At 43.7% G+C, this 26,073-nt stretch overlaps 3 protein-coding genes and 1 long non-coding RNA gene across 11 annotated transcripts in view; 2 read left to right on the forward strand and 2 right to left on the reverse strand.

Moving 5' to 3' along the window:
- The window catches only part of LOC144169854 (band 4.1-like protein 4), a 135,415-nt gene extending 119,959 nt beyond the window's left edge, over window positions 1-15,456 (forward strand). For 3 of the 5 annotated variants that reach the window (XM_077699243.1, XM_077699247.1, XM_077699246.1), the window contains 10 exons: window positions 556-681; window positions 999-1,064; window positions 1,443-1,511; window positions 4,542-4,610; window positions 6,538-6,618; window positions 7,576-7,890; window positions 8,712-8,808; window positions 10,490-10,566; window positions 11,264-11,378; window positions 14,603-15,456. In XM_077699243.1, coding sequence (XP_077555369.1) covers window positions 556-681; window positions 999-1,064; window positions 1,443-1,511; window positions 4,542-4,610; window positions 6,538-6,618; window positions 7,576-7,890; window positions 8,712-8,808; window positions 10,490-10,566; window positions 11,264-11,378; window positions 14,603-14,713 — 1,126 coding nt within the window. In that variant the 3' untranslated portion in view covers window positions 14,714-15,456. Of the gene's footprint in view, window positions 1-555; window positions 682-998; window positions 1,065-1,442; window positions 1,512-4,541; window positions 4,611-6,537; window positions 6,619-7,575; window positions 7,891-8,711; window positions 8,809-10,489; window positions 10,567-11,263; window positions 11,403-14,602 lie in introns of all 5 variants that reach the window. The other 2 variants (XM_077699245.1, XM_077699244.1) reach the window with 2 other exon arrangements.
- On the reverse strand, window positions 599-12,230 carry LOC144169856 (uncharacterized). The gene is made up of 3 exons (XR_013322531.1): window positions 11,799-12,230; window positions 10,472-10,589; window positions 599-723 (listed from the first exon to the last, which is right to left on the reverse strand). It is a non-coding gene; the product is annotated as an uncharacterized LOC144169856 (long non-coding RNA).
- A 2,423-nt stretch (window positions 15,457-17,879) lies between the features above and the next one.
- Polr2f (RNA polymerase II subunit RpII18) lies at window positions 17,880-18,516 on the reverse strand. Its single transcript, XM_077699249.1, has one exon. The coding sequence runs from the start codon at window positions 18,334-18,336 to the stop codon at window positions 17,947-17,949; it is 390 nt and encodes a 129-aa protein (XP_077555375.1). The 5' UTR covers window positions 18,337-18,516; the 3' UTR covers window positions 17,880-17,946.
- Window positions 18,517-18,724: 208 nt separating this feature from the next.
- Clpx (Caseinolytic protease chaperone subunit) overlaps window positions 18,725-26,073 on the forward strand; it is a 30,529-nt gene continuing 23,180 nt past the window's right edge. For 2 of the 4 annotated variants that reach the window (XM_077699255.1, XM_077699258.1), the window contains exons 1-3: window positions 18,725-18,982; window positions 20,227-20,295; window positions 24,534-24,809. In XM_077699255.1, coding sequence (XP_077555381.1) covers window positions 20,232-20,295; window positions 24,534-24,809 — 340 coding nt within the window. In that variant the 5' untranslated portion in view covers window positions 18,725-18,982; window positions 20,227-20,231. Of the gene's footprint in view, window positions 18,983-19,039; window positions 19,289-19,352; window positions 19,593-20,226; window positions 20,296-24,533; window positions 24,810-26,073 lie in introns of those variants that run through there. The other 2 variants (XM_077699256.1, XM_077699257.1) reach the window with 2 other exon arrangements.

A 26,073-nucleotide genomic window follows, 5' to 3' on the forward strand; every position in this document is an offset into this window, starting at 1 on the left:
TTTTTTAATCGTGTAGAGTGCCCCATTTAAATATTCTCAACATGGTATGTCCTTGATAGTACCACGCTGCTTTGAAGGAACAGTTTGAAAATTCTCAGCTGCACGAAGAGCCTGAACAAGAAAGCAAGAAAATTAGCTGTTTTTTCTTGTACTCCACTCCAGCTGTTAAAGCTTACATATGTAGAAATGAAATAAATTAACTTTTCTTACTTTTTTTATGCATTTTGGCAATCTAAGTGCTAGCATTGAGTGGAGTGCGTGCTGATACTGGAAGTAAAAACTGATTTCTAGCGAGTATGGCTTACGTTTTATATCATAGCTTTAGAAAAAAGCATGGAGCAGCAGACTGAGACCTACTGTGAAATATAGCATACTAGCCAAATGCACCATCAGTTTTTTTCATTCCACAGCCAATATTTTCATCTCCACTGTAGACAACACGAAAAAAAAAAACTCCCACTCTATACCATGCGTGACTGTAAGACAGAAAGCAGCTCCTTACAAGGCATAGCACTGACAACTTAGGGAGCATTGCAACCCATCTCTCGCATGCAGGTCGTACGAGCTGGTTGACTCGGAAGCCCAGTGGAAGGAAGTGCAGAAGCAGCAGCAGCAGTCCAACGGTTGCATCAAGCCCCCCCAGAGTGCAGTCGTGCGGGACCTCTCGGGAAGGAAGAGCGGGTAAGGGCAGAGGAAGGCCATGGGTAGATGACGGCAACCACTCTGCATGCGAGAGACAAACAATAAAAAGAAAGTTGCTGTGGGGAAATTTTGTTAGGGGGTACCTGGTGAGAATTCCTGGTTTTGATCTTGCTCGTTCAAAAAGTTGTATTCTCCTTACGTAGGGACATTATTTGAATCTCTAAATGCACCTGTTGAGTCAGTTTTTTGTTTTCAGGACTTCATCATAACTAGGGCTTACTGTACTCTGTGGAACAAGGCCAAGTGTGACTATTGATTTAAAGATGTGATTTCTTCCTCTTTTTTTATACCCCCAGGTACATTCAGTCCGGGATGGAAACGGAGTCAGAGGCGCAGTATGCGCAGAGGCGGAAAACCAGGAGGTGAGATAAAGGGAAACTTTCACCTTTGTTGCACAGAAACCTTTGTTGAGTTACTAAGATGGAGTCAAACTTCAAAAAAAAAAGTGTCATAAATGGGAGCTTAACAAAGCCATTTATGTTACACAAGTTTTATGAAGGCGTAAACATGAAGCATATTGCTACAAAAAATCTGGAACAGCTCACTGACTGGTTACTGCACTCTCGATATATGCATTGCATAGTAACGCCTGCAGATGTTTCTTGCTGGCAAGATTTGAAGTATTTTTTTGTAGCAGCTGTAAGGTCTTAGAATGAGGTTGAAGCATACTGCAAGATATGCAATTTTGTGTTAGTGCAACTGAAGCTGAACTGAATTTTATGGCATTCTTTTTTATGCAGGCATCGGTCCCGTTCAAAGTCTCCAGATGTTAAACGGGCTATACCAGAAGATGTGAAAAAGCACATCGAGTGAGTATTTTATTTTCTTTGTAAATGCAACAGCAGCTGAAGATTTCAGCAGGTGAATTAACAGAACAGGTTTACATTTTTGTTGCTGTCATTTTTGTTCCCTGCAATACACTGACTGACTTTCTTTGTGGAGATTTTTGTAGCCCTCATTAGTTTATAAAGGGGCCTATTGCCTTAATTATACAACTAGTACTTTACACATGTCGCAGCATTATTGTTAGTGCAATGGAACTGAGCACCTTCTACTTATTAACCTTTCTCTTTTATATGGTTCTTTCTTTGCCAATGCACTTTTCCCATTACGACCAGTAGAGCATTCTAACTGCCCTGCTATCTTTTTTTTTAGAGACAGCTACACGTACGAAAAATTAAAGCAGTTCCATTTGACATGAAAGCTGTGAGAAGGGCAGAGCAGTGATTCGCCATAAGGGCTGTGGAGCCGTTCTCCGCTCTTTGCTACCACCTCTGACGCTCTTCCCCTCTCTGTCTCACTTTTCTCTTGATGAATTGAACAAAAATTTTTGTTCATGCAGTTCAATTTTTACGTCTTTGTAGTGCTCACGCATCTTCTCCTGGGATAGCTTGCATCCTTTTCGTTATCTTTTGTTTCTTGTTCTGCTTGGAGCAGCGTATGCGAGAGTTCTGTTCATTTTGTGCTTGCTTTCATCTTGCACGTGCCAGAGCCTTTCTGCACCATTTTGAACGCATCATTTTTAAAGACGATAGTCTTTCTTGGGCTACTTAAACCCACAAATTTTGGTCTGTCTGTATGTCTGCCTGTATGTTTGTCTGTCTGTCTGTGACTCCATTCAGCCACCAGGCCAAAGTAAAATTGATATTGCGCAATAGCCTTATATACTCACAGCCACATGTAAACGTCTAAGCCCAGTTTATATGTTCATACTTGTCAACTTTGTTGAACGAGAAGAAGACATTATAAGACAGGAAATTAGTACACAAGGGATATTTACAGTGTTCCTTTATTAAAAAATTCATGGATGCTTGGTTTTTCGATAGCAAATGATATTCTACATCTACTGCAGAAAACCGCCGCCTCCTGGCGGCATATGAAAAATCACGCGGCAACAGCAACGAAAGGTTCCACTAGCTAGGTTCCACGTTCTGCTTGGAACGCACGTGGAGCACGGCCACGCGGCTCTATAAACCTTCTAGTCGACCGCCTCCATTCACGCGCGTCTCCACCGTACTGCAGCGCTGGCATCGAGGAACCCGGCCTTAGCAGAACAACGCGGTAAATTCAAATCGCCTTGCGCAAACCTTTAGTGTGTTTACCTTGGAATGAACGCGACGGTACAGGAACAGCATGAGAGGTGAGCGGGAAAGCAAAGGGGGGCATTTCCTTGGCAAATGTCTACTAAGACTATCGTCTTTTCACGACATTTGCAACGAAAGGAGCAGATACGCGGCCAATTTTTTTCTTTTGGCGGCCACTTCTCTTGCATAATATTGTAAAAGCCAACCAAGTGAGCATTCCTAAGTAAATTAACACGGGGACTACCGGTTAAGTACATATATTTTTCCTCCAATGGATCAGCTGTTTTCTTTGCGCTAAATAATAAAGACTAATAAACATGACCAGTGCCATCGGTTCCAGGAGTTTCGAATGGTTTTGTGTTCAAGTATCTTTTTCACTTTTGGCCGGAAGGCTGAATCGAGGGGTGAGCGGGTATCTTTTCGAAGCCTTTGTTTGGGTGCGTGACGCCGTGTGACTGCGGTGGTTAGGTAACGTGACAGCGGATGAGCTACGACGACAAGCGGGGTAAAGAGCTCTGCACTTCAAAATTTAAGAGTGCAGCATACAGAAATTGCAAAAAACATACACCAAACTCTGTGTGGAACGACAACGCTTGTGGTGTTCATTTTGGTGTTCCTCCGTATTCATTTTGTTGCCTTCCGTTGCACTGTTAAATTTTTACGTCAAGAATTTTTACCAACCTTCCCAACTTTCTGTCCATTTGTATACTGAAGGCTAACACAACTTCATGCCACCTAATCTGGAAACACCATTTGAAAGTGGCTTCACTGCGAACACATGCATAGGGAAGAAAAGCCAACTTTACAAAAACGTCATGACGAGGGCGGCATGTGAACCAAGAAAGGTTCTATGAGAATGAGCATGTAAAGCACAAAAACTTGTGGGTGTTGCTTTTTGTAAATGGAGAACTCTTATTGCACATACTGCAGGAGGATCGGCCTAGGAGATTGATGTAAACCAAGAGCCAGCTTTATGAGAGCATTGTACAGCAAAAGCATGTCTCAGTGCCAAGAAATTGATCTTCATTCAATGAATGCCCCGCTTTTCCGAAGGGCATTACAGTAACGAGAGGTTACACACTAGAATAAAATACTTCTTCACCCGTACAGCACACTTGCATCTCTTGCAGCCAGTTCCAATCCCTAATAGTCAGTAGATCTGAAAAAATTTACTATGAGATGTTGCTGGAGTATACATTCTGTGTTCAGCAGTGACTGCTTAGCATTTTCATTTTTTTCCAAAGTGCCCTTGCTGATAATTAGTGGTAGGCTAATAGGTGCAACATACATATTAACCCACCAAACGCCATAAGGCTAAGTTGTGCTGATATCAGGATGAGCTAAAAATGAGGAGGGTAGCATCATGTTTCATTTCCTTTGCCATCTCCATTAGTTTCCCTGGCCATTAGTTTTAAGGAATGATACTGAAAGAAGTGCTATCATAATACAGTAAAACCTCGCTACAAGAGACCCTCAAGGCAACCAAAAAACGTGTCTCTTGTAGCCAAGGTCTCTTGTGTGCAATGTTGCTAACATGGCGAACATAGGAAAACCAACCAAACCGCTTTCATTCAAATGTCTCTTATAACCAAGTGTCTCTTCTAACAGTGTCTCTTGTAACAAGGTTTTGCTGTAGAATTGTGGTTGTATTCATTCATAAACCTGATGCTGAGTCTTTATTTTTATTTTAATACATGTGCAAGCCTTTTAGTTCATCACTGAACATCTTTTTGGTAATGCCAATTTTTTATGCAGGTACCACTTGGTTGATCCTGTTACACTGACTGAAGAAGAGAGGAAAGATATCAAGTACACGAAAGTGGAGTAAGCATTGCATCCTATCCTTTTTTTTTCCCATTTACCTTCATAAAATTGCAGAGCTTTTCCAAGAATTGTCTGCAACAGGCAATCTATGTGAAGTGCAAAGGCGTGGTTTATAATAAAACATAGTTGGTTAGGTTAAAGTTAAGTAAATGGGTACAAAACTCTCCAATGGAGAAGAGGCGCAAACATCCAGGGTGACACAGGTGCCATTTTTGCACTGCTTTCCTTCAAGGGACACTGAAGTGATTTGTAAATATTGTGGGTGGGATTACTAGCGCAAATTGTGATCTGGAGTCTCTAGGCCATGTTTCGACCACTCTTTGTTTGTTCAACAGAAAAATCAATTCGAAAATACTCTTTGCATCCTCCTTGCCAATTTCCTAAGACGTTTTGTATGACGTCGAAACAAAATGGCTTGGCTTGACTGCACTACTCCATGGCTGGACAGCCCTCCGACAGAATCAGTTGGTTCGGCGTTTAGTCAGCCGGCCGCCGGAGGGTCGTCGCAATTCGTTTGCTCAGTTGAAAGCAGCCATGAAATGTTTGTGCCTCAAAAAATGTGCCTTTATTTTGTAGACTGTATCTAAGTCCAACTCGCTCCACACAAGCGCACATGCAATGCTTCGCTGACTGGTACGCTGGCAGGAAATTCTGAAGCCAATTGAAGATGGGAGAAGAATCTGAGAAGTCAATATAGGTACTAAGGAATTAAAATCGGCCAAAACTTGTATCGTACAGTGTAAAACCAGGGTGCGGGAAGCCCTTCACACGCTGGGTGAACTAGCACAGCAGTCAGCAGCACGACCAAACATCTACAAACCCTTTTCTGCTTAGGGAATGCAGTCGCTAGACATGAGATATTTCGAGGATTTGGGGGACGCTTATTGCACGAGCACTATTCAAGAAATAGTCATCTAAGCTGCTTGAAATGTTAAAACTAAATAAAATTGTAAACTGGCTACACATTATATACTTTATATTTCCACCCCTGACAGTGCTAGCTTATGGCAGAGTGGTCTGGAGCACTATGAATATTGTTTTGCGATTCGCAAGTTTGAATCCCTGATAGTGCGTATTTTTTTAAAAGTTGATTTATCTGTTTTTCGGCAATGTTTTCTATAATGAATGCATCATTTTTGTGCTGTAACATTCACTGCTCCACAAGCGAGTTCTCAGAACGCGTGCGGACTGACACTGACGCGCTGGTGAATTCTCATTGGTGGGGTGTTACCGTAAGCACAGACTGCCTGCGGGCACAGTCCGCAATCAGCCGACCGTTGGACTGGTGGGAACACGCCTCTTACGATACAGGCATGAGCCAGGCAAGCTCCAAAGGTGGAGGAGAAGTGCATCACATTTGAACGTCTCCAATGATGCAGAGGGCGTTCATCCACTGCGTACGCCTCGGCTACTGATTGTTATGATTCCAAGCTGTGCTGCTGGGCTTATCTCCAGTTTTACAGCCAACAACATGGCAGAAGCGCAGTATGTTGATTACTGAGACATTGACAATGCCCAGCCAACGATAACGTCGGATGCCAAGCATGTTGTTTCACCGAACCGAAACCGAAACTGGTTTGAATTCTAATCTTGAACATTGTTTAATCACATAGTACTTTGCATTGATGTCACTGCTTTAGTTGGTGTGGCCGCCGCAAACTGCTCATGGTAGTTTTTCTTCTTTCTGGCTTTATAAAATAATTAACGACTTATCAACCGGATAAACGATGAAAAGTGTGCTTATGTGAGCCAGCCTATGCAGTGCAAGCAAAAACTGGAGCTTGACAAATTCACTTTATTGTCCCTTTCACATCAGCCATGTATGCTCGGGCTAGATGATACAATTACATGTTTGTGAGAAAAGTTCTTCACTCTTCGCGGTGCAAAGTGAACTCATTTCTCTTCTTTGTCAATGTGTTCTGAACAGGACAGACTCCAGACTCTTCAAAATTCGATACTCGCCCACAGCTGGCCGCCCTAACTACAGGATGGCCAAGATTGCCTCAAGGTAGGCTAGGAGATTTGCTGCACTTATCTTGTTCACCTCAAACCTTAACGTTAGCAAATAAACAGCTGGGTTTTAGTAAAGAAAATTTTTTGCTGCTCGTTTCCTGACCTCCTTGCCCCAGGGTTGTGGGCCATGAGAGAGAAAAGCTTTAGCTGCGAAGTTAGTGAAGAAGCCAACCACATTTTTGGATGATACATATGTGATGGCTCATGTCAATGCGCCTCTCCACACCTTCTGGAAAGGAAACCTGCCAGCCAGCATGCACAAATATTTTAACTGAAAATTGTATTTGGTGTGTCAAGCAACGTGCAGTTATGGCAAAGCAAATAGTTCTTGCAAAGTGCACCAAATTGACGAGAATGACATTTTTTTTTTCTTTTAAATTCACAACATATTTTTTGCGCACATCATAAGCATGCACCAGCAGTGAATCGCAGAGCTATGTGGCCCACCAGATGCACAGAACTTGCAATTCGACTCGACTTTCCACGAGCTTCTTCCACAAAGTGCAGCCTAGAATAGGGAGCTCGCCACGCTAAATTCACAGCAGTATCATGAGCAAAACTCCTGATTTAAATGAAGTGGGTCAGGATGAATGATTTCTACTCCATAATGTGGCAACCTCACCTAGAACCTTCATGGGCCAGCCAAGAGAGACCAAATTTTTAGATCCGTTTCTTGCAAGACAAATCTAGTGCACCCTGTAGTGCAATCACCCCGGTCATGGCCATATTTAGCGAAATTGTCGTCACATTTTTGCCCTTGGTTCGCAAGACCATTCGAGCTGTGCGCAAATTGTATGGCATTATGTTTTTTGGCCAAGAGCATGGACAAGCCTGTTTAGCTTGCCTTTGTAACATTTCATGCATAAGAACGAATTGAGGAAAAAGAATGGATTGTATATCTGATCAATGCAGGGGTCAGTTGACGAAGGGACTTAAATTCTCCCCCCCGCAGTCGCATGGCCAAGGATGCCAAGAATGGCCCAGAAGAGGAGGATGGCCCCCCTCCGCCCTACTCCACACTGCACTCATCGCCGGCCGCACGGTCAGCAGGAGGGACGGCCTCCACTAAGGCAGCCACCCCTTCGGACCTGCCGCCATCAGGAGCGGAACCCTATGAGCCATCGCCAAAGATGACGAGAGACACCTTTCCACGGCCCTTGATGACTCCGGTGTCAGCATCGAATGGTCTAGGGCCCCAACATGTGGCCTCCGCTGGACCCGCGAAAGGTCCTACCAGCAATGGAAAGCTGCCAGTCTTCACATCTAGGTGCTCTTATTACCCTAACCTTGCCATTTATCATCGTCAAGTGCAGTTGAGCCTTCCTTGCTTTCGAGGACCTTTAAAGGTGCTCCCTTTTGCCAACAGTTCCCGCTGTCTGTTACTGTCATCTTTCTTGCGCATACTTCTCAAGAAATCATTTTTAGCCCGAGAACATCGAAAATAGTTAATGCTCGCAGGTTTTGAAAGGGCCATGGAGAAAGATACAATTCACTCAAATTGAAATAATGCCTTGTCGGGAAGCCTGTTTCAGTATGATTTTCAATAAAATAGCTATTATTGAGAAAAAGCCATATTCACTGAGAACTGGGCCTAGGAATTTTCTAGAGCTGTTTCGCATCCACACCAGCAATGCAACACCAATGTGCATTGTCATGCAGCTGGACCTGAATTTTTATAAAACTGTCAAACTAATTTAGATTACCCCTGCGGTTTCCGTCCCGCTTAATGTTTTTTTTTTGAAATTACAAAGAAGTTACCGATTTCATGAAAAAATTCGTCGGCCACAGTGGCTTTTTTTAAATTTGGGTTCAACTGTACTGGTTTGTCCTAATAGCAACAGAGGGTGAAAATTTTGCTTTATACCATTTTGTTTGACGAGTTAACCCTAAAGCTTCAAATAATGGCCAAACCCTGTTGCAAAAAGTTTGACGATGTTTGAGTCGTATGTCAGTCGTATGTTGAGTCGTATGCTACCTGAGATTTCCCAAAGTGCTAAGGCTGAATAAATGTGCAGGTTTTAGGAAAGGGCTGTGCAAAAGTATGCGCCGTTTCTGTGGGTACAAAACTGCTGTTGTATCTTTTTTCAGAGCATCTTCCACGAGCAACCTTGTGGCACCCACAACTACCATGTCATCTTGCATGACAACCTTGGCTAACGGGGGCATCTCCTACAAGTCATTTATGGTGAGTCGTTCTCTGTCTGCTGCACTTACAAGGTTGTCCAAATTGCATGCGGCCTCTTCTCTTTTTATTATTTTGCAGACTTTTTGGCAATTAAAGGCAATTTTGTTTGTCACTTCACCTACAATTTCTACTGTTTCTCACGGCATATACTGCAAAGTATTCTCTTTGGGTAGTCATGAATTGTTGTAGTGCATTGCCTTTTGTCCTTGTGGTGGCATTAAATATCTCTAATTTCTAAAATTAGACTTCACCTTTTGGAGCAGTTACAAATCCCGCATAGACGTATGACACAAATGGGCTGACTAGGTCTTTCAGCCATTATAAGTAGTATGCCAGTCGTGCGTGCCCTGTTAAAAGTGACATCTCACTGATAGAATGAAAATGATGGCACATGTGTGTGTAGCAAGGTCCCTCTAGCAGACGGCCAAACGAGATGTAAGCCGATGGGGCATGTCTCAGAGTTTGGTAGGACAAGTTTTTGAGGGCACAACTTGTATGAATTGGACGTATGGTATGCCTTTACTGCTGGTCACAATCTTTCTCACTTTTATTACTCCGCGTCGCTGCACAAATGTTTCTCTGCGCCAAACACGAACGAAGGAATGAGAGGAGTAAAGTGACAGTACTAAAGGGGCCATGTAGACAAAATACAAGTTTGTTCACGTTGAAAGAATTAGCCTTTGGTAACTGACTCAGCTCCATTACAGCGATGAAAGACGCCTTTTAATTGAAAAAATAAATAAATAAATAAATAAACGCAATTTTTGCATTAAATATGGGCCAGCCGTAAAACATAGTTAACAGTGTTAACTGCACGTTAGCAATCAAGTGGTATCACCAAATGAAACTACTACAACTGCCCAGTGATGTTTCTTGGAGGTGACTTAGGCTGCCGGCCGCCAAGTGCACAGACACGATTCTGCAATGTCATAGACACATTGCCGAAAAGTGTCTTGGGAGTCACCACTGCTTCGTATGTTTTCTTTAGTTTATATATTATTTGTTGAAAGTTGGCTATAAAATTGGTGTCATTGTTATTGGGGCAAAGCAGTCCTTTTACTGCACCAAGTGTGTGTTGTGCCTTCAAGGCCGTTAGTAGTTGAGCAAGCTGATGTAATTGAGAAAGGGCTGTATTGTAATTCTTAATCAAGACTGAATTGCTACCTTTATATGTATATATATATATATTGAGAGACAGAGCTTCGAGATGCTAAAGGACCACTTTTAATTAGGCTCCCGAGCACAGGCCACCGAAAGAAGGAACTGCCCGGGGATGATGATGGTTATACACAGATGACAGTGTCGATGGGTTTGAATGGGTAGAAGGAACAGAGGGATTGACCCGCCGTGTTCCACACTGGATATACAATGATCATGTCGCTTCCACGCATATCACAGCAGTACACTCCCAATGCCCACAATATATATATATATATATATATATATATATATATATATGTCGTGTGTGCAAGATGAAGACTGGTTACTCAAGATGAAGACTGGTCTTCCAGTCAAAACGTCCGTAAACCACTGTTTTTGTTTTTAATCGTGCGTCTACCATTTTCTCAACTATTTCTTCTGGCTCCTCGAGAAGTTTCGTCTACTGCTTATGTGTGTGTGTATGTATGTATGTATATAATATGCAGTAAAAGTCCCTACTCACAGTCATGACTGGTTGCAGGAATCCTCCGCGCAGGTGCCGATCAATGGAAGTCCGCGAGCCACATCTCTTGGGCTGCATCACATGGCTTCTGCAAGGTCTGTTGCACTTTCCTTCCCTTCTGTATATGGCCAAATGCGAATACAGTAGCAGGGTGTATTGCATGATTATATGCGGATGTCCAGCCGGTCTACTTCAAGTACGAAAAATAAATCGTCAACTGCACGGTAAATGTAACATCTGCAGTGGAAAAAAGATGTGTTAATCACTGCCACCGAAATTAAATTTATTTATTGTATTATAGGCCAGCAGACATGCAAGAAAACATCATGAGTAAAATATATTGAGAAAAGCTCGAATTTATGTTGCTTCATAAATTGCCACCTACCGACTCTAAAGTGGCAATTCTAAAAACATGAGTGTTAGTCAAGAGTGTGTGCAAAATTTTTTCAGTGGGTTTCAAAATACATGTGCAAGTGGTGTCCATGATCACCTGCAAGCTGCCTGCTTAACCAGGGCACAGCAAAAAACTTTAAATGGAAGTGAAAATGTGTCAAAAAGAATAATTTCCTGAGTGATTTTTCAGTAACCGATGATGTTTACAAATGCTATGATTTGTTAACTTGTCCAAATTTTTTCTTATGCCTTTGCATTGTTACCTGACAATTTTACGCAAGTTTCCTTGCAATCTAGTGCACATAACTTGATAAGTCAGGTTTTGGCCTTGATGTTAACATTACATTGACAAAACTCTACCACACGGTGATTAGTGAGTGACTTCATGCCTCTTTCCAGGTTTAGTGGATGTGGCGAAGAGACCGTGAATGGCTCTCGTGAGGCAATGACGCCCGCAGCCAGCAGCGGTCCTCGTGTGACTTTCCAGACCCCCACGGTGGCCACTTACTCTCGGGTCGGTCTCTTCTGAGTTATGAGTGTGCGTTTCATTAACTCCATTCGCTTTGCTTGCGCTGTGATTCCCTGTGGTGCATGTGCTGTGGTGCTAACTGCTTTATTCTCTGTTGTTCTGCTACAAAGCTAGCAAGACTCGGCATTAACTAGTAGGTTATTCATTATGCAGCTTCCAAACGTCCTTTAACTATCGTTAATATTTGTGGTATGTGCAAGTACTGGAAAACTACACTAAGGGTGGGTGAAAGCTGCAGGCTAATTTATGGTATAAGTCGGACTAAAAATTGAGCCGGAATATAGGTCGACCCGCTTACCTCACGGCCAAGAAATCGGAAAAAAAAAAAAAAACTAGGTACATATTATCGTTTTATTGGGGCTGTAAGCCCTTGTTTTGTCTGAGCTCATTAGAGCTGTCTGATACCTTGTTGGACGACTACTTTGGTCTGGCTGTCTCCCACCAGCAAGTCATCCTCAGGGAATAGCTTATGGATCACTTTAAGGAGCAGACCATCACGAGAGCCGGTTTGCGCAGGCGGCCACCCATTTGTAAAGACGTCACACAATGCTCGCGGACAGAAGTGGCCGCCTTGTACCTCAGTTCCAGGTGCACAGCTCAGCGTCCACGAAACGAGGTCTTCGAGCGTTGCATACCAAGAGCTGTCCCTTCACATTGCGCAAATAGGGTGCACTCTTTTCGGAGGCACCGAACTGACGCTGGTTGGACTTTTTGCTGTTGGCTTGGGCATACTATATGACCTTTCTTTTAAATGCTATGGTGAACCGGTGCTATATGCCTGAACTTTTCTTGAGCACACACACACTCACTGACAGTGAGAGGAGGAACAAAAAAAAGAAGATGGCGGCACATCCGGTTGATGTTTGTGGCGATGGTGCCTGTGCAGTTGGATGGGTTGCCAGAGGACGACTATCATTATGCCAGTTAACGGTATATAGGTCAAGGGGTGACTTTTCGGCAAATTTTTTGGTAAAAAATGTCGACCTATATTCTGACGTACGGTAAATGGCCTTTCCTTTTAATGTACAACAAGCTTTCAGTGTGCAGCCACTATTTTGCTTGAACTAAAATAAGGCCACAGTAACGTCGGGTTTAATGTTTAACAAATCCTCCCTGTTCTGTGGTTTAACTCTTGGTGTAGCCATTCTTACTCAGTTGAATGGTGCTTTAAATGGCTTTTTCATATATTAGGGTCTGCAGGCTCTTTGGTGCCCCCAAAAGCATCTCTAGGTATTGTCTATAAAGCCCTCACTATTCAGCACAGCTTCCTTTCCTTGTGCCAAACCACTTTTTTTTGTGTGTGTGTGTCTGTGGTTCTAGAAGCGGTGATGCAAAAACTCTTCTCTGCTGCAAACCGTGCGCAGCTACCAGCTTCTCTTTGTATAACCTTCACTCCTAAGCTGGCTTTTTTTTGCGTGATGGTACAGCTTTGCAGGAAAGCTCGATACATCTTTCGAATGCACACACTGCTGGTCTTTGTGTATATATATAAACCAACCGAGTTGGAATTGTGGCATAATTTATTGTATCACTGCTCACTATGGAAAAAAAATACTACAATGTGAAATCAAGATACAAGTAGCAAAACAGCCATAATTGTGTGTGATGCCTTTCATGTGTGAAAAATTATTGAAGGTGTGTGAATTAGAAATTTTTGACTGCACGTTGCATGCAAAGTAAACAAACTGACAGTGAGTCAACTCAAATATTTTTAAATGCAGGTATCTTAGCTCTAATGTGATGAACCTTTTAAACACAGCTATGAAGAAGAACATGGGCGATTTGGGCAGTTATTCCACGCATACATCTTCAATGCAAATATCTTGGCTTTAGTGTATTTGGAGCTCCTAAACATAGCCAGGGGAAAAAAAATGGGTAATTTCAGCAGTTAGGTCTTTATGCACCATTCCGTTCCTGCACTAGGTCTTCAGAAGAAAAAAAAAAAGCCCAAAAATATAAGTGGAAAAATTGAGACATGATGGCAAAGCTGTGAGTAAAAAAAAAAAAAAAAACTGGGCATTCGAGTAAACATAACAGAAAACAAAAAGAAAGGTGGGGGTCTTTTTCTCAATGCAGAAGGCTGTGAGCTGTCGCCGCTCATGAAGAAACATTATTTCCCCAATGTATTTGCAATATGAGGGTATCTTTGACTGGGTGCAGTCCTTCCAGTTACTGAGAAGAGGTGCTTGGTTGGCAGACACAAGCAGCTAGTACGGCCAGGCACCCAGTTACAAGTATGGCAGACAGGTAGCAATTCTTGGTTGCGATATCCTGACAAGCATATTTCTTCCTAGCTTTTTCTTAAAATTTTACTCACAAGCGGTGCTCCACCTTGGCTAACATTCCACCAGGCTGCAAAATGTCTTGCACGCATCAATTGTTAAGAAGCACTGCCTTAAACACTCGATCACAGCAGGATATAGCATTCTTGTGGAGGTACAAATAAGGCACAACATTTAAGATGTATTGACATCAAACGAGTTGATAAAAGCAGTTAAAGGCATCAAGAACACTGCCACGGAGAGTAGCGCAAAATATCAGCGGCGCTATTCTGCAGTAAACGCTAATTATGATGAATTTATTTGGATGGATAAGAGAATTGTTGCTAGTGGTGTTAAGTGAAACAGATGTCAGGTTGAGACTGCAGATAGTTTTGAACAAAGCAATCACTTGAAGGAGGGATTTCATTATACAGCGAGAGAGTAACTGCGTTTTCAGCTTTTGCTCTGAGTAGTAAGTCCCATTAAACCTCAGCATCATTTTATATACTTTTCAACTGCACCCAATGCGACCTTTTTCATAGCTTTTATGGTGTGCCGAGAATGTTCAATACTGTGCAGGACAGCACATCCGGCACCAGCACTTGGTTCTAGACACCGCTAGCCTTGCATGGCACAGGGAACAGAACAGGCGGGATATAGGCAATAAAACGTGGCACGTATGTGCGACTGAAGCAAAAGCATATGGCGACAGCTGCACGTGTGACTGTCATGTTTAAAATTAACTTTTTTAAAAGCTTTTGTCACGCTAATCACATAAAGAACCATTGAGAACTGACAAACAATGCAGGTCAGACGCTCGTCTCATGGACATGCCTCTGCACCTCTTCATTTTAAAACACGGTCCGCCAATTAGCACGCCAGGCAGTCTGGTGTTACAGGGCAACCAGTGACGCGTTCTTTGAACGTCTTGTTTTGCTGCTCCCACAGGTATACTCTTCTTCGCCATCGTGGAGTGCTTGGGGCCCAAAAGCAAGCATTGGAGACACAATTCCGAGGGGCCCGCTTTCGGGATGCCACGAAATGAGCACCGAGCTATGACACGCAGCCTCAACAAAGACTACTACTGCATTTGTTGCCAAATCATGCCAAACACTGAAGCTGGTGTTAGCCTGACCCGCAAGGCAGGCGTGTGCACTTGCAATACTTGCTACATACGGGGATCGGGACACAAGAAGTGGCTCTGGTTAGCTGCAATGCCATGAAACGCTTGAAGATGGGGGGCAAAAAAGAAGTATAAAATTTCAGCAATACAAGTGCATGTGACATTTAGGTGTGGAATTGGATAGCTGTTAATCTCATTGTATGTGCATGAGAACGGCCAGCTCACAGCGAGACTTGTGGTCCCAAATATGCTGAAATGCTGGAACAAGTGTGCGCGTAAGTTTTGCTAGAGCATTGTCCTGCCCGCTAGTTGTGAGCCTTGAAGATGAAATTTTAAGGCTCATTAACTACACACACTAACAAGCAGCAAGTATGCACTGCACAGTTCAGCTTTGTGGATTTAGGCCCTCCTCTACAGCTAAGTAAAGCGATTAAAAAAATAGCTTTTGTTAAGCAGTGCAGTTCGCGTACCAATGTTACTTTTCTATAAGTGCCAAGCCTGTGACTTGGTGGAGAAGTTCTTGGCTGTTTTATGCCAAATGTGGATCGGTTCTTCTGTTGTATGTATTGTAATATAAGAATATACAGTGTAATGTTTTCAGATGTCAGTGCAATGTTTGCATGGCTATAACATGTACATCTACTAATGAAGATCTGAGAGAAATAAATTTCTGCTTGGATAGCAATGTGTTGTGTTTGTTACTCAAGAGTAGCAGCAAAGGATTGTTGCTGTATATGTTGTATGATTTAGGATAATGGAGCCAGGCTGTCCGTACTGCATAATACATATCCGCCACAGTGGCTCATTTGCAAACGCACTCTTTAGGGAGACGCTGACTGACAGCTACAAGGAGAATATTTCTGATGATGCATATAGAATTCAAAGTCATCCTTGTGGGACTGGCTTGAAACATGTTGGTCCAGGGGGTTTAAATTGATCTGAAACCCTCGAGTGTTCAGCACCTCACCACACAGGTGAAACTTTGGCATGTCAAATTGCTTCCAACTTTGAATTGCTCAGTGCCATATTGGAGACACATTTATGCTTAAGCTGCACCTCCTAAAATTGTGCTACACATTTCTTTCCTTTCCCTTTTCATTGCTGAAAAAAAAAGGTGTTGTGTTGGACAAATGCTGGAGATATTTGAAGTACAGTTGCTCCCCTAGCAGGAAGAATTCTAGGGGTCACGCTTAGGGATAACAAAGTGGCTGCGTGGATTAGGGGACAAACTGGTGTGGAAGACATTCTAGCACAAATTCAGCGAAGAAAATGGGCATTGGCAGGTCACGTCATGCACATTGGGGACAACAGGTAGACTGTCCACTAATGGTGTGGCTGCCAACAGACCGTAAATGTAGCAAGAGTCCGCCAAGGACTCGATGGAGAGATGAGCTACAAAAATTTTGTGAGAAAGGGTGGACTCGGCTAGCACTAGACAGACGTGGCTGGAGACCTTTGGGAGAGGCCTTCGTCCTGCAATGGACACAACCAGGCTGATGGTGATGAGCACCCAGATCAAGCTGTGTGCGGGTCGCAGCATTACACAGCTGTATATTAGGACTTTCTTGATGATGATGAGCACCCAGACCAAGCTCTGTGTGGGTTGCAGCATTACACAGCTGTCTATTACAAGGACTTCCTTGTAATCTTTGGAAACTATTGTAGAGGGCAAGGTCTGTGTAGACGGAATCCTACGGAGAAGTACTTACCATGCCTGGTATCAGTTCTCGCCACAGTACCAGCGGCACAAACGATTGCTGGTGACATTGCTAAGTAATGAAATCTGGCATTCGTGAAGTATCAGATGCAATGCTAAAAATATGTCCGCTTCCCTTGCGAAGCTGGGGACTGTGTTTTTGCGAGCAGAGCTTCCACTACTATTATTCAATTCTTTTGCTCTAACTGAAGCTGCTTGCTAACGAACTACACTGGTAATTTACTGGCATTTTCTCCCTTACACCACAAGGTTTGAGAAAAAAGGTGCCCTACTTTGCCACTGCTTTGTGCATACATATTTTACAGCAACTATGAACTATGATTACTCCATCTACAAGGGTGGACAACAAAGCTGAAACCTCTAGTTTTTGTGTGCAGTACAGTAAAAGACCATTCTTTGGTGGCAAAAGCAGAGTAGCTACATTTAGGAGGAAACATTAAAAGGTTATTGAGTGTGGCCAGAGGTCATTGAGGCCATACTTCTTCAACAGCTGTGGCAAGCTCTCTACTGGGATATTACAGGAGAAACTACCTGTTCACATTTGTGTGCTGCAATGTTTGCACTATTAAAGGTGGTTTCAGAGCCAGCGAAAGGCTTCACCATATGTACCCTGCTCAGAAACAGGAGACACAGTAAGTACGTGTTTCTCACAGCATGTTGCAGCTTCGAAATTATCCGCAGCTTGGCCTTTCCAATACCGGCACCATCAAATTCGAAGCTTGGCACAGGCTCTTGCGAACAGTCATTGAGGGCAGTACAGAAAAAAGTACTTGATAAACGAGTGACAGCGAGTATGGCAGCCCTGGATTGAGTTCAGCAAAGTTTTGGGCATAATTCATGCTAGCATATGAACATGCACACTCTTTCAGTCACAAAAGTGGCTCACATACAATGTGCTTTGTATTACTTCTTGTGGTGTGCCTATATAACTTCGAGGAATTTGTTTGATTTACCGGTAATGCTCGCTGCTTTCGCCATGGATGCACGGGCGAACAGTTAAGAGATCAAGTTTTAAGGCTGCCTTTACATCGTATGGATCATACCGCTTGACATTCCATTGTACAATTTCCAATTTCATTCGAAGTGTGGACCTTCCTTTCCTCCTGAAATGTTTGAACATGCCGCGCATCCTGGTGACAGGCCGCGTACGAGCAGTAGAAACAAATAGAAACGGCAATGGTCTAATTAGTGTCGCATGATGGCCGCCGCGAGAGCAGTCTGTCTTGATTTTACCTAACCGGCCAAACCGCTTCCGCTCACTGATTAGCCAGAGCCACTGTTAATTACTGATAGTGAGAACAGGGGTTAAAAATATGTCAGTATAAAGAAGCTGGTATGTGAAACAACACATCTGATCCAGCAGTTTCAATTTGTAACCACAAAGGTTAGGTGAGACATAGGCATTTATTCAATGAGGATGATCACGGCGACAGACATTCGGCAGAGCAGTTCTTAATCGGCAATGATGAGCTCGTCGATGCCCCAATCTTCGTAGCTTCCATCGGGAAGGTACCTACGGATGATGATGGGGATCTTGCGGGCTTTGAGCTCCTTCATGGCGATCTGCAGAGGGTCCGTCTCACCCTCCAACTCTACCATCACAGGCGCGCACATGGCAATCTGTAAGGCTCTAGTCCCCAGCACTCTGGCTCTCTCGTACTTCGTCATGTACGTGGTCGTGATGCGCTTCTGGTTCTGTTGTGGCTGACCATCAGCCGCCTGAAGGAGCTCGATGTTCTCCTCTTCATTCGCGTCGAGTTCATCGAGGTTTTCGTCCTCCTCGGCGTCGTCGAAGTCGTCGGCGCCGCCAACATCGTCAGCCTCAAACTCGTCGTCGGCCATTGCTCAGGGAACACTGAGCAGGTTGTCAGAGGGGTCAGCGGTAGGCAGCCACAGGGAAAAAAACGCGCAGAAAGAAGCAGATGAGAGGGCTTTGTTTTTACAGCACACACGCACGTCGCACACGTTCGGGCGATCAGCTCAATTCGGCCATTTTGGCTCATCGTTCGGCTATGAGCTATGATTCGGCCGTTTGGCCAGGTTCGATAACTTTTAGGCCCCACGTCCAAAAATTACAAATAAATTTATTTTAACATTACTTAAGGTATTTAGACGCTAAATATTTTAAAAACTTTAGAGTAAAGTTTTAGCAAAGCTAAGTTTTTAAAATATTATGTTATGCGCAACTGAAGAATAAGTGTAAAAGGCCGAAACATTCTAACATGTGGCGTCCTCCACTGGTGCTCGAAGAAACTAAGGCCCCTGACATTTTGTGCAGTAGGCCGACCGAAAATGAATGCTTTTAGAACTAGATCCCCGGTTTACTTTCACTGACGAGAGTTGTGCAACGCGAAGAGAAAGTGTGTTATTGTGTTAACGATCCAGTTTCATGCACGGCAAGGAAACCGCATGCGCAGGAGATCTGTTGTGCAGCCTCGAGATCAACAGCAACATCTGCGAGAAGCAACATTTGGTCTGCGTGAGTAAGGTAAGTTTTTTTTTTTTTCTTCTAAATCGCGCAGCTGGTTCTATTCTTTTTAGGCTTACACATTTGGCCGCCCGCATGAAATGTGTTTTATAATAAACCGTGCTTCGGTTTTGATCTGTCTGTCGCACCGTCAAGGCTCGTCGACGGTGTTCCCAACGCAATGTGCCATCTCCAGCAACGCTAACGAGCACCATCGGGGGCTTTCGCCTCGTTGCTGCGTGCTTTGTAGCGTTTGTTTACATTGGCGAAATTGCGCACTGCACGACACCTTCCAGTGACATTCACATCGTCGCGATACGACGCAGGGTTTGTTGAACCTGAGCTGTTCCCACCGCGTTAGATTACGACGCCGCTGATGCTACGGGAATGAGCTTGCAAGTCACGCGGCATGGCAGATACTACCTTATTCATTGAGTGTGTTTGTCCCTTTAATCGCGCCACTTTATGGAGTGCACCTCGTGCAACTCAGCTACGTTGCGATGGATGTTTTTAGAGAAGGCAGAATACATCGCTAGCCGCGCTGCAGGGCCCCCTCATCAGAAACTCGCTCCTTGTTCAAGGCTGTTTTGACAAACCCCGCTTAGATAGCGGAAAGCAAGATCGGTCGTCGGTACGTGTTGTGCATCTCTTCAGACATGCTTCCTGCAGCTTTTTTTAATTAACTTTCCCCCTTTCTCTTACTTGTAATTATATGTCCTGGTGTTCGCGCATCCGGTTCGCGGAAAGATCCACGCGTGAAAAAATTGTCGCTGAACTTTCGTGGGTGCTTGATTCGGTTAATACGTAGCTTTATCTAGTTTCTGCTTTTACCAGGAATACCATCTAAACGAGAGAATTTCGGTTTCGTTCACTAATATCTGATGTTGAATTGTTCAGGGCAATAAGCTGCGCAGACAGAGTAGTGAAGGTCGGTAAAAGGTGTAAACACGTAGCTTGAGATTAAAATACGTAGTGCATTATCGCAGGCATTACTGACCCTTTCGCTGAGAGCGTGCCGTGTGCAGCATTCGAAAGCTTTATAATTTTCAAATAGCTGTTGATCTACTTAGGTAAGTTAGAAAAGCTTGTTGTCTTTAGTCAGTGATTCAGCAAATTAATCTTAGTTGTGTGGACATGCACGTGCTAAAGTGTATACATTTTCACTGTTATTTGGAAATAATCAAAGTTTAGAACCACTTCAATTGTGCAACAATTTTTGTTCATTTCAGTGACAATTTTATTGGTGTTGTTCCTCCTTTTCTTAGAGAAAATGTCAGCCATACGATGTGCGGTCAGCCCAACAAGGTCTCTGTTCCTCAGGAATGTCGCCAAGAGTGAGTGTATACAAATCCTACATCCAAGCCTTCCTGTGACCGTTGTTTTTCACAACTTTGTGGCTTCACACACGACAAGGTGTAATAGTTTTTGTCCGAGAGTTGTTTGAAACCAACACCACCATGGTAGAAAGCGCAAACAAAACTTCATGCTCTGGAACCGAGAAAAAAAAAGTGTTCGAAATTAGGAAAGCGGATCAGATTCTAGATTGTGGCTCACTTTGACGCCCCCAGTCTCAGTGTCCGCAACAACAACCAGCTTGTTATTTATAAGCAACTCGTGCTGTCTAGGTATATTCTGCAAACAAAACGTTCCGCAGTGCTATTGCGCTAAAGAACTACTACCAGCATAGATGCCCTTTCATGGAGGAAGTCTGCTGTGTCGCTGAGTGGTAGCTCTGGCTACCGTCCCAAGGTCAATGTAGTCCTTCCATTGTACCCTCCCTGCAGGGAGTCAGTTGTGGCAATCGGTGGCACACTGGGAAACTGTTCCCCCTTTTTTTCGTTTCTTTTCTCGTGCCTTTTGTTAAGAGAGAGTGACTCCTGCAAAGGCACGCTTGTCACCAGGACTTGCCCACAGGCGCAGCTTGGTCAAACGTCGCCAGTAAAAAAAATCTTCAAATAATGACTTTATCTTTGCGAAGGGTGTATAAGGTTGAAACTTTGCTGGTATTGTTGTAGAATGCATAAAAACGCTCATTTGGGAGCATGCAGTCAGTAAAGCCGTAGCACAAATGTGGCGCATGGCATGGGTACTCGTTTCGCAATGCGCGAGCTTTGCCGCTTATAACTTCAGCATGAGAAGCAACACAATGCAGCATGTTTTTAGCAGTGTTGTTGCCCTGCTTGGGTAATCTCATTTTTTTATATACAGTCGAGTCCACTTATAACGATACCGTTTTAACAATATATCGGATATAATGATGAACAGCTATGGCACCGTCAACTTTTGTGTTCTTTCTATGGTGAAATAAACCGCTTATCACAATGCTCCAGTGCCACGATATCGGATATAATGATTGAATCCGGTTATACTGTGCACCAAAGTGCAACGGTGATGGCTCTAATGATGCGGTTGTGCAGCCTAGCTACTCAGGCAGTGTCTTCGTAGGAGGCCCAATGCGTGGCACAGTCCCTCGGGGACTTTGTCTGTTTCCACCAAGGACATTTACCTCAGCTAGGTGGAAAAGATTTGCGCTAGCTTCACATGTGGCAAACAATGTTGACCGATTGTGGCTGCTTTTCCTCAAATTAGTTGTAGTACGACCTTGCTGGCATGTGAATAAAATGTTTTGAGCTCTGTTCCGCCTTTTTATTTCGCAACCCGCGTATAACAGTTATCGGTTATAACGATGGGATTTCCTTGCCACTTGGTGGACATTGTTATAAGTGGACTAGACTGTATAAATCAAAGCGGGAGCGGCCTTTTTCCTATTTGTAAATTATGCATTCTGGAGAGAACCATGGTATATTATTTTTGTGTATAAGAATTTTTTCTAGATAAGCCACCTCTTACGAATGTGCTTTTACGTGGCAGACATTACCTACTGCGTACAAGTTAGTCATGGTTGCAAATACTGAGATAAGGGGCATCAAAACAAGCAAAAATCTACTGTCTGATCCTATTTACTGATCTTCTAAAATTTTTGATTATTGTAAAACAGGAAGTTTGGTTTGTGTTTGCTACCCTTCTCATCTAATTATTGATTTCAAATAAATTTTACACCTTGATGCATGCAAAGTTGAAAAAAAAAAAAAAAACGAAGCACGAGGTTGGAAAAAACTGTAGCAACTGAACACAGCACGTAATTCATACGATGTTTACAATTTCTTTTTGCAAAGTTTATGCATTAAGAAAAAATGCAGTTCTCTTAGGGGTATTATTAACTTGTGTGCACATATGTAAAAATATGAGAGAAACAAAGAACGCAAGTGGACACACATGTTTGAATGTCTGATCTCTTGTGGAATCGGCCAATTGTTTTTTAACGAAACAATGCAGCGTGAAAAAAAATGGATGATTTAAGTTTGTAAATAAGTCTGGTGTGGTAGGGGTACTAGGGAGAACATAGTATTTACAGGGGGGTATTAAAGTGTGCGAACAGTACTGTGCAAAAATTTTGAGAACTCAATATTGCACCTTATGAAAAATAAAGCTAAATTTAAAAGAGGAAAAGGAAGGGGGGGGGGGGGGGGCTAGATACAGATGAAAAGTCACGGTCAAATTCACAATGAAAAAAAGCAGATAGCTTAGATGAAAAGTTATGGTAAAAGTCACAACAAATGAAGCACATTCTTTCTTTTTTAGTAGTTCTCAATTGAATATTCTTTATAAGGAATATTTAAGAACGATGAAATTTATAATTCCTGCATGAGTAGCTTGGTGTCCTGGACAAGTGCCTATGCGAACACTTAAATTTGTGCGCTTTTAGACTAGAATAACCTAGGGCTGATGATTAATCACCCAAGATATTTGTAATTGATTACTCTACTAAATGGTGCGCCATGAAAGAGTGATTCCAAACATTTATATTTTATTTTTGTTTGGGGGTTTTACGCTCTTCAGTTGCTATTTGGCTATAAAGTGTGCCGTAGTGAAGAGCTATGCATCAATCTGGGCCATATGGGGATCTTTAATGTCCGCCAAAACCTTGACACTCAGGCGTTCTCATTCTTCGCCTCCTGAAAAACGCCCGCTGCAGCTGGGATTTAATTTGGGTCCTTGAGCTCATCAACACAGTGCCTTAACCACTGAGCCACTGCGGTGGATTGAAAAAGTAACTGAGGACCATGTTCTGGTATGGAAAAATGTTATCATGGTTTTGTGTAAATAATGTTTGTCTGCAAGCTACTGGACAATATTACTTGCTCCAAAACTGTTTGAATGTTTCTTTCTTTTAAACTCTTGCATATAAATATGTTTGCAACTGCCGAAGTCTTTTTTCGGAAGGGAATTTATTTGAGGCATAATAATGGTACGTATACTTTATAGTGTCCCTTTTTTTTTTTTTGCTTCTCATGTGTACGCTACGAACGTAATTGCGATGTACAGAGTGCTGCAGGGATTGCCATGGACACAGTCAGAATTTCCTTTCGTGGAAACCACTCACAAGTTTCTCCTCAGGTTATCCATGAAGGTCACATTTTGTAGTCTGTTTTGATTCAAACCATATTGGTAGCAGATTGAATGAAAACCCTTTCTTTTTTATGGGGGTAGCATCTGCTGGATTATCTTTTTTACCAATCATGCGCTGCAAAAAAAAAATGCAGGAGGCAAAAACTAATGTTCATTTGATTGTGAAATCACCCAGTAAGTGGTGTCGTCAATCTTGGCATAAACAAAATAATGAGTATAAAATGCAATTTTCTGCAATATTTGACCAGAAATAAAGGAGTACTAGGTCGCATAAAAAATTCTTCAGGGCACTTAAAACTGCTTGCGTGCTTTGAAAGCGGGAGCCCGGTGACACTTATTAGCAACTCCTTTACTGCAATATCGCATTTTAATCGCCTTCTTTGCGTTCGTTTCTTTGTCTTGGGTGCGAATTTTTGTGCTACACCATGTATGCTTCTCTTTCATTGCTTTCGTTTCTTCATTTTACGTCCCAAATTGCATCAGTGAGCATACTTGCACATGCCACAGCTTCCCTAGAATCAGGGTTGTGCGCGGCTGGTGTGCACCTGTCCTACTCGCATGCCATCATGTTCAGGCGTCATGCGGCACACATTATTCTACAACTTTTACACTCATTCATAGTTATGGGAATTGTGTGAAGCTGGCACATTTTGTCTCATAACTCCCAGTTTCGGGCCAATCCCCAAGTGTGTATGTGCCACAAAAAAGGTTAAAACAACAACTTTTGTAGTGCGCTAGCAATGTGGGAAGATAGTACAGTTGGTAGAGCCCTGGGCTGCTACTCTGCAGACCCGGGTTCAAATCTCATCAGATAATTATTTTACTCGTTGCTGTAGTACCCACTTTCCTGACCGGATAACAACAGCAGCACTTTTTCGCAGAATGAGGCACTTGAGGCTTTTGCCTTGAAAGGCTGGCTGTAAGAATTGAGCTCAACTATCGCACAATAATTGCTAACTGAAAACATTCTTTCCTTAGTAACCTTTCACGTTCACCATCACTGTAGTGCATTTTTGAAGCCCACTTGTTGCTCTAGTGGGTCGCCGACCGTAAACAATTGTCGCTTTGCCTTTACTGCTGCTCTCTTTTCTTTGCCAAAAAGACCAGCAGAGCGCAGCGGCCCCCCTGCAGAGGGTGCTGCCGGTCGGCCACATAGCTGGAGGCCGGTGCCTTCTGGTGGCCACCCTGCGCACCGCTGTCGGAGGCAGTGGTGCCGGCAGCGGCGATGACGACCTGGGGCTCCGTGGTGGGTCCTCTGGGGTGGACAAGGGCTCCGGGGGAAACACCCGTGGAACCACGAGCGGGGGAAATCGCGGGGACGGACACCTCTGCTGCCCCAAATGCGGCAACCCGTGCACCCACGTGGAGACCTTTGTCTGTGAGTGGTGGGCCCCTTCTTCCGGCTTTCTTCTGTGGCTGTGGGGACACTGGGTGGGCCTTACTGTGGCTAGTGTTGGCTAGTAGAGCCACTGCTCCTATTGGTTCGAACGAGGCAATGTGTGTCCGTAGGGACGCAATCTCGAGTCTACTGAGGTTACTCAGAAGTACCAGAGGCCGTTGCTGCTGCGCTTTTGTTTCCTTGATGCTGCCAAGACACGATCGGAGTCTAGCTTTTGTGGTGTACCATGCACCGTGTTTTTAAAAATATAGGAAGGCTTCAAAACCTTTTTATTATTTTAGACCAGTTTGTCGTGAGTGTGAGAAGATTTAGTTTCCGTGGTAAATTGTGTAGCATCAATGTTGATGTGCAAGTACTGGGCTTAAACTTGTCACAGAAATTGCGGGACAGCTGCAATAATGTAGGACCAAGGTAGAGTATTGCCTGTTATTTCTCAAACGCCCGGTTTGCTGGGGCAGCTGCATGCAGTCGTGATGCACTTTCTCTCACCCCTTGCCGTGCAGGTATGGTTCTGGCGCAGAGCGATTCCACATTGTAAAAGAATAACACCTTGGTGAAGTTTGAGTTTGTCCAAGAGCATTGGGGAGTTTAAATTAAGTCTGAATCATTCCGGTACAACATTACTTTGGGTGTACAATCTTCAGAAAATTGTATGAGTGATTGTTAACAATGTCGAACGCTATGCTAACTTAAAAAAAAAAAAAAACCTTCCTTTTTTAGGGGGGCCGCCGCTAGGGGGTACACACGAGTGCAACGGCCTCGTATGGGCTCCCGATTCTTCACTAGAAATCAGCGGATTGCCTCAATCGACCACTCCACCTGTACCACCAACGGATTCCTAACGTTCAGCGACATCGCATAACACCTTGCTGACCGACCAGGGCCGTCTGCACCTCAAAAGCCGGGCACCGAGATTTCAACACCCGCACCAGCGCTAGGCCTACAATCAGGCCAAGCGCACCAAGCCGCCGCCACATCGCAGCCACCGACCATGCCGGCAGGCGCGCACCCCCAACTCCCAGCACCGGCTCCTACGGCGGATGACATGGACTTCGACCAGCACAGCGGCCGCACCATCCCTCTAGAAAACCCCTGGACCGAAGTTTTGCGCTCCCGACGAAAGAACACGGCATCGACATCCCAGCGGCAAGCCGCGACAGCAGTCAACCAACCACCGGAAAAGCCACTTACAGCTCTGAGAACTGACTCTCCGCGCAACCCACCACCACGACTCCCAAGCGAC

Source organism: Haemaphysalis longicornis, unplaced genomic scaffold (genome assembly GCF_048455015.1).
Source record: "Haemaphysalis longicornis isolate Haplotype H1 unplaced genomic scaffold, Haemaphysalis longicornis Haplotype H1 scaffold_2, whole genome shotgun sequence".
NCBI classification, from domain to species: domain Eukaryota; kingdom Metazoa; phylum Arthropoda; class Arachnida; order Ixodida; family Ixodidae; genus Haemaphysalis; species Haemaphysalis longicornis.

Bases quoted from the DNA above. Each gene is read 5' to 3' on its own strand.
- Polr2f (XM_077699249.1), bottom strand. From the start codon at position 18,336: ATGGCCGACGACGAGTTTGAGGCTGACGATGTTGGCGGCGCCGACGAC.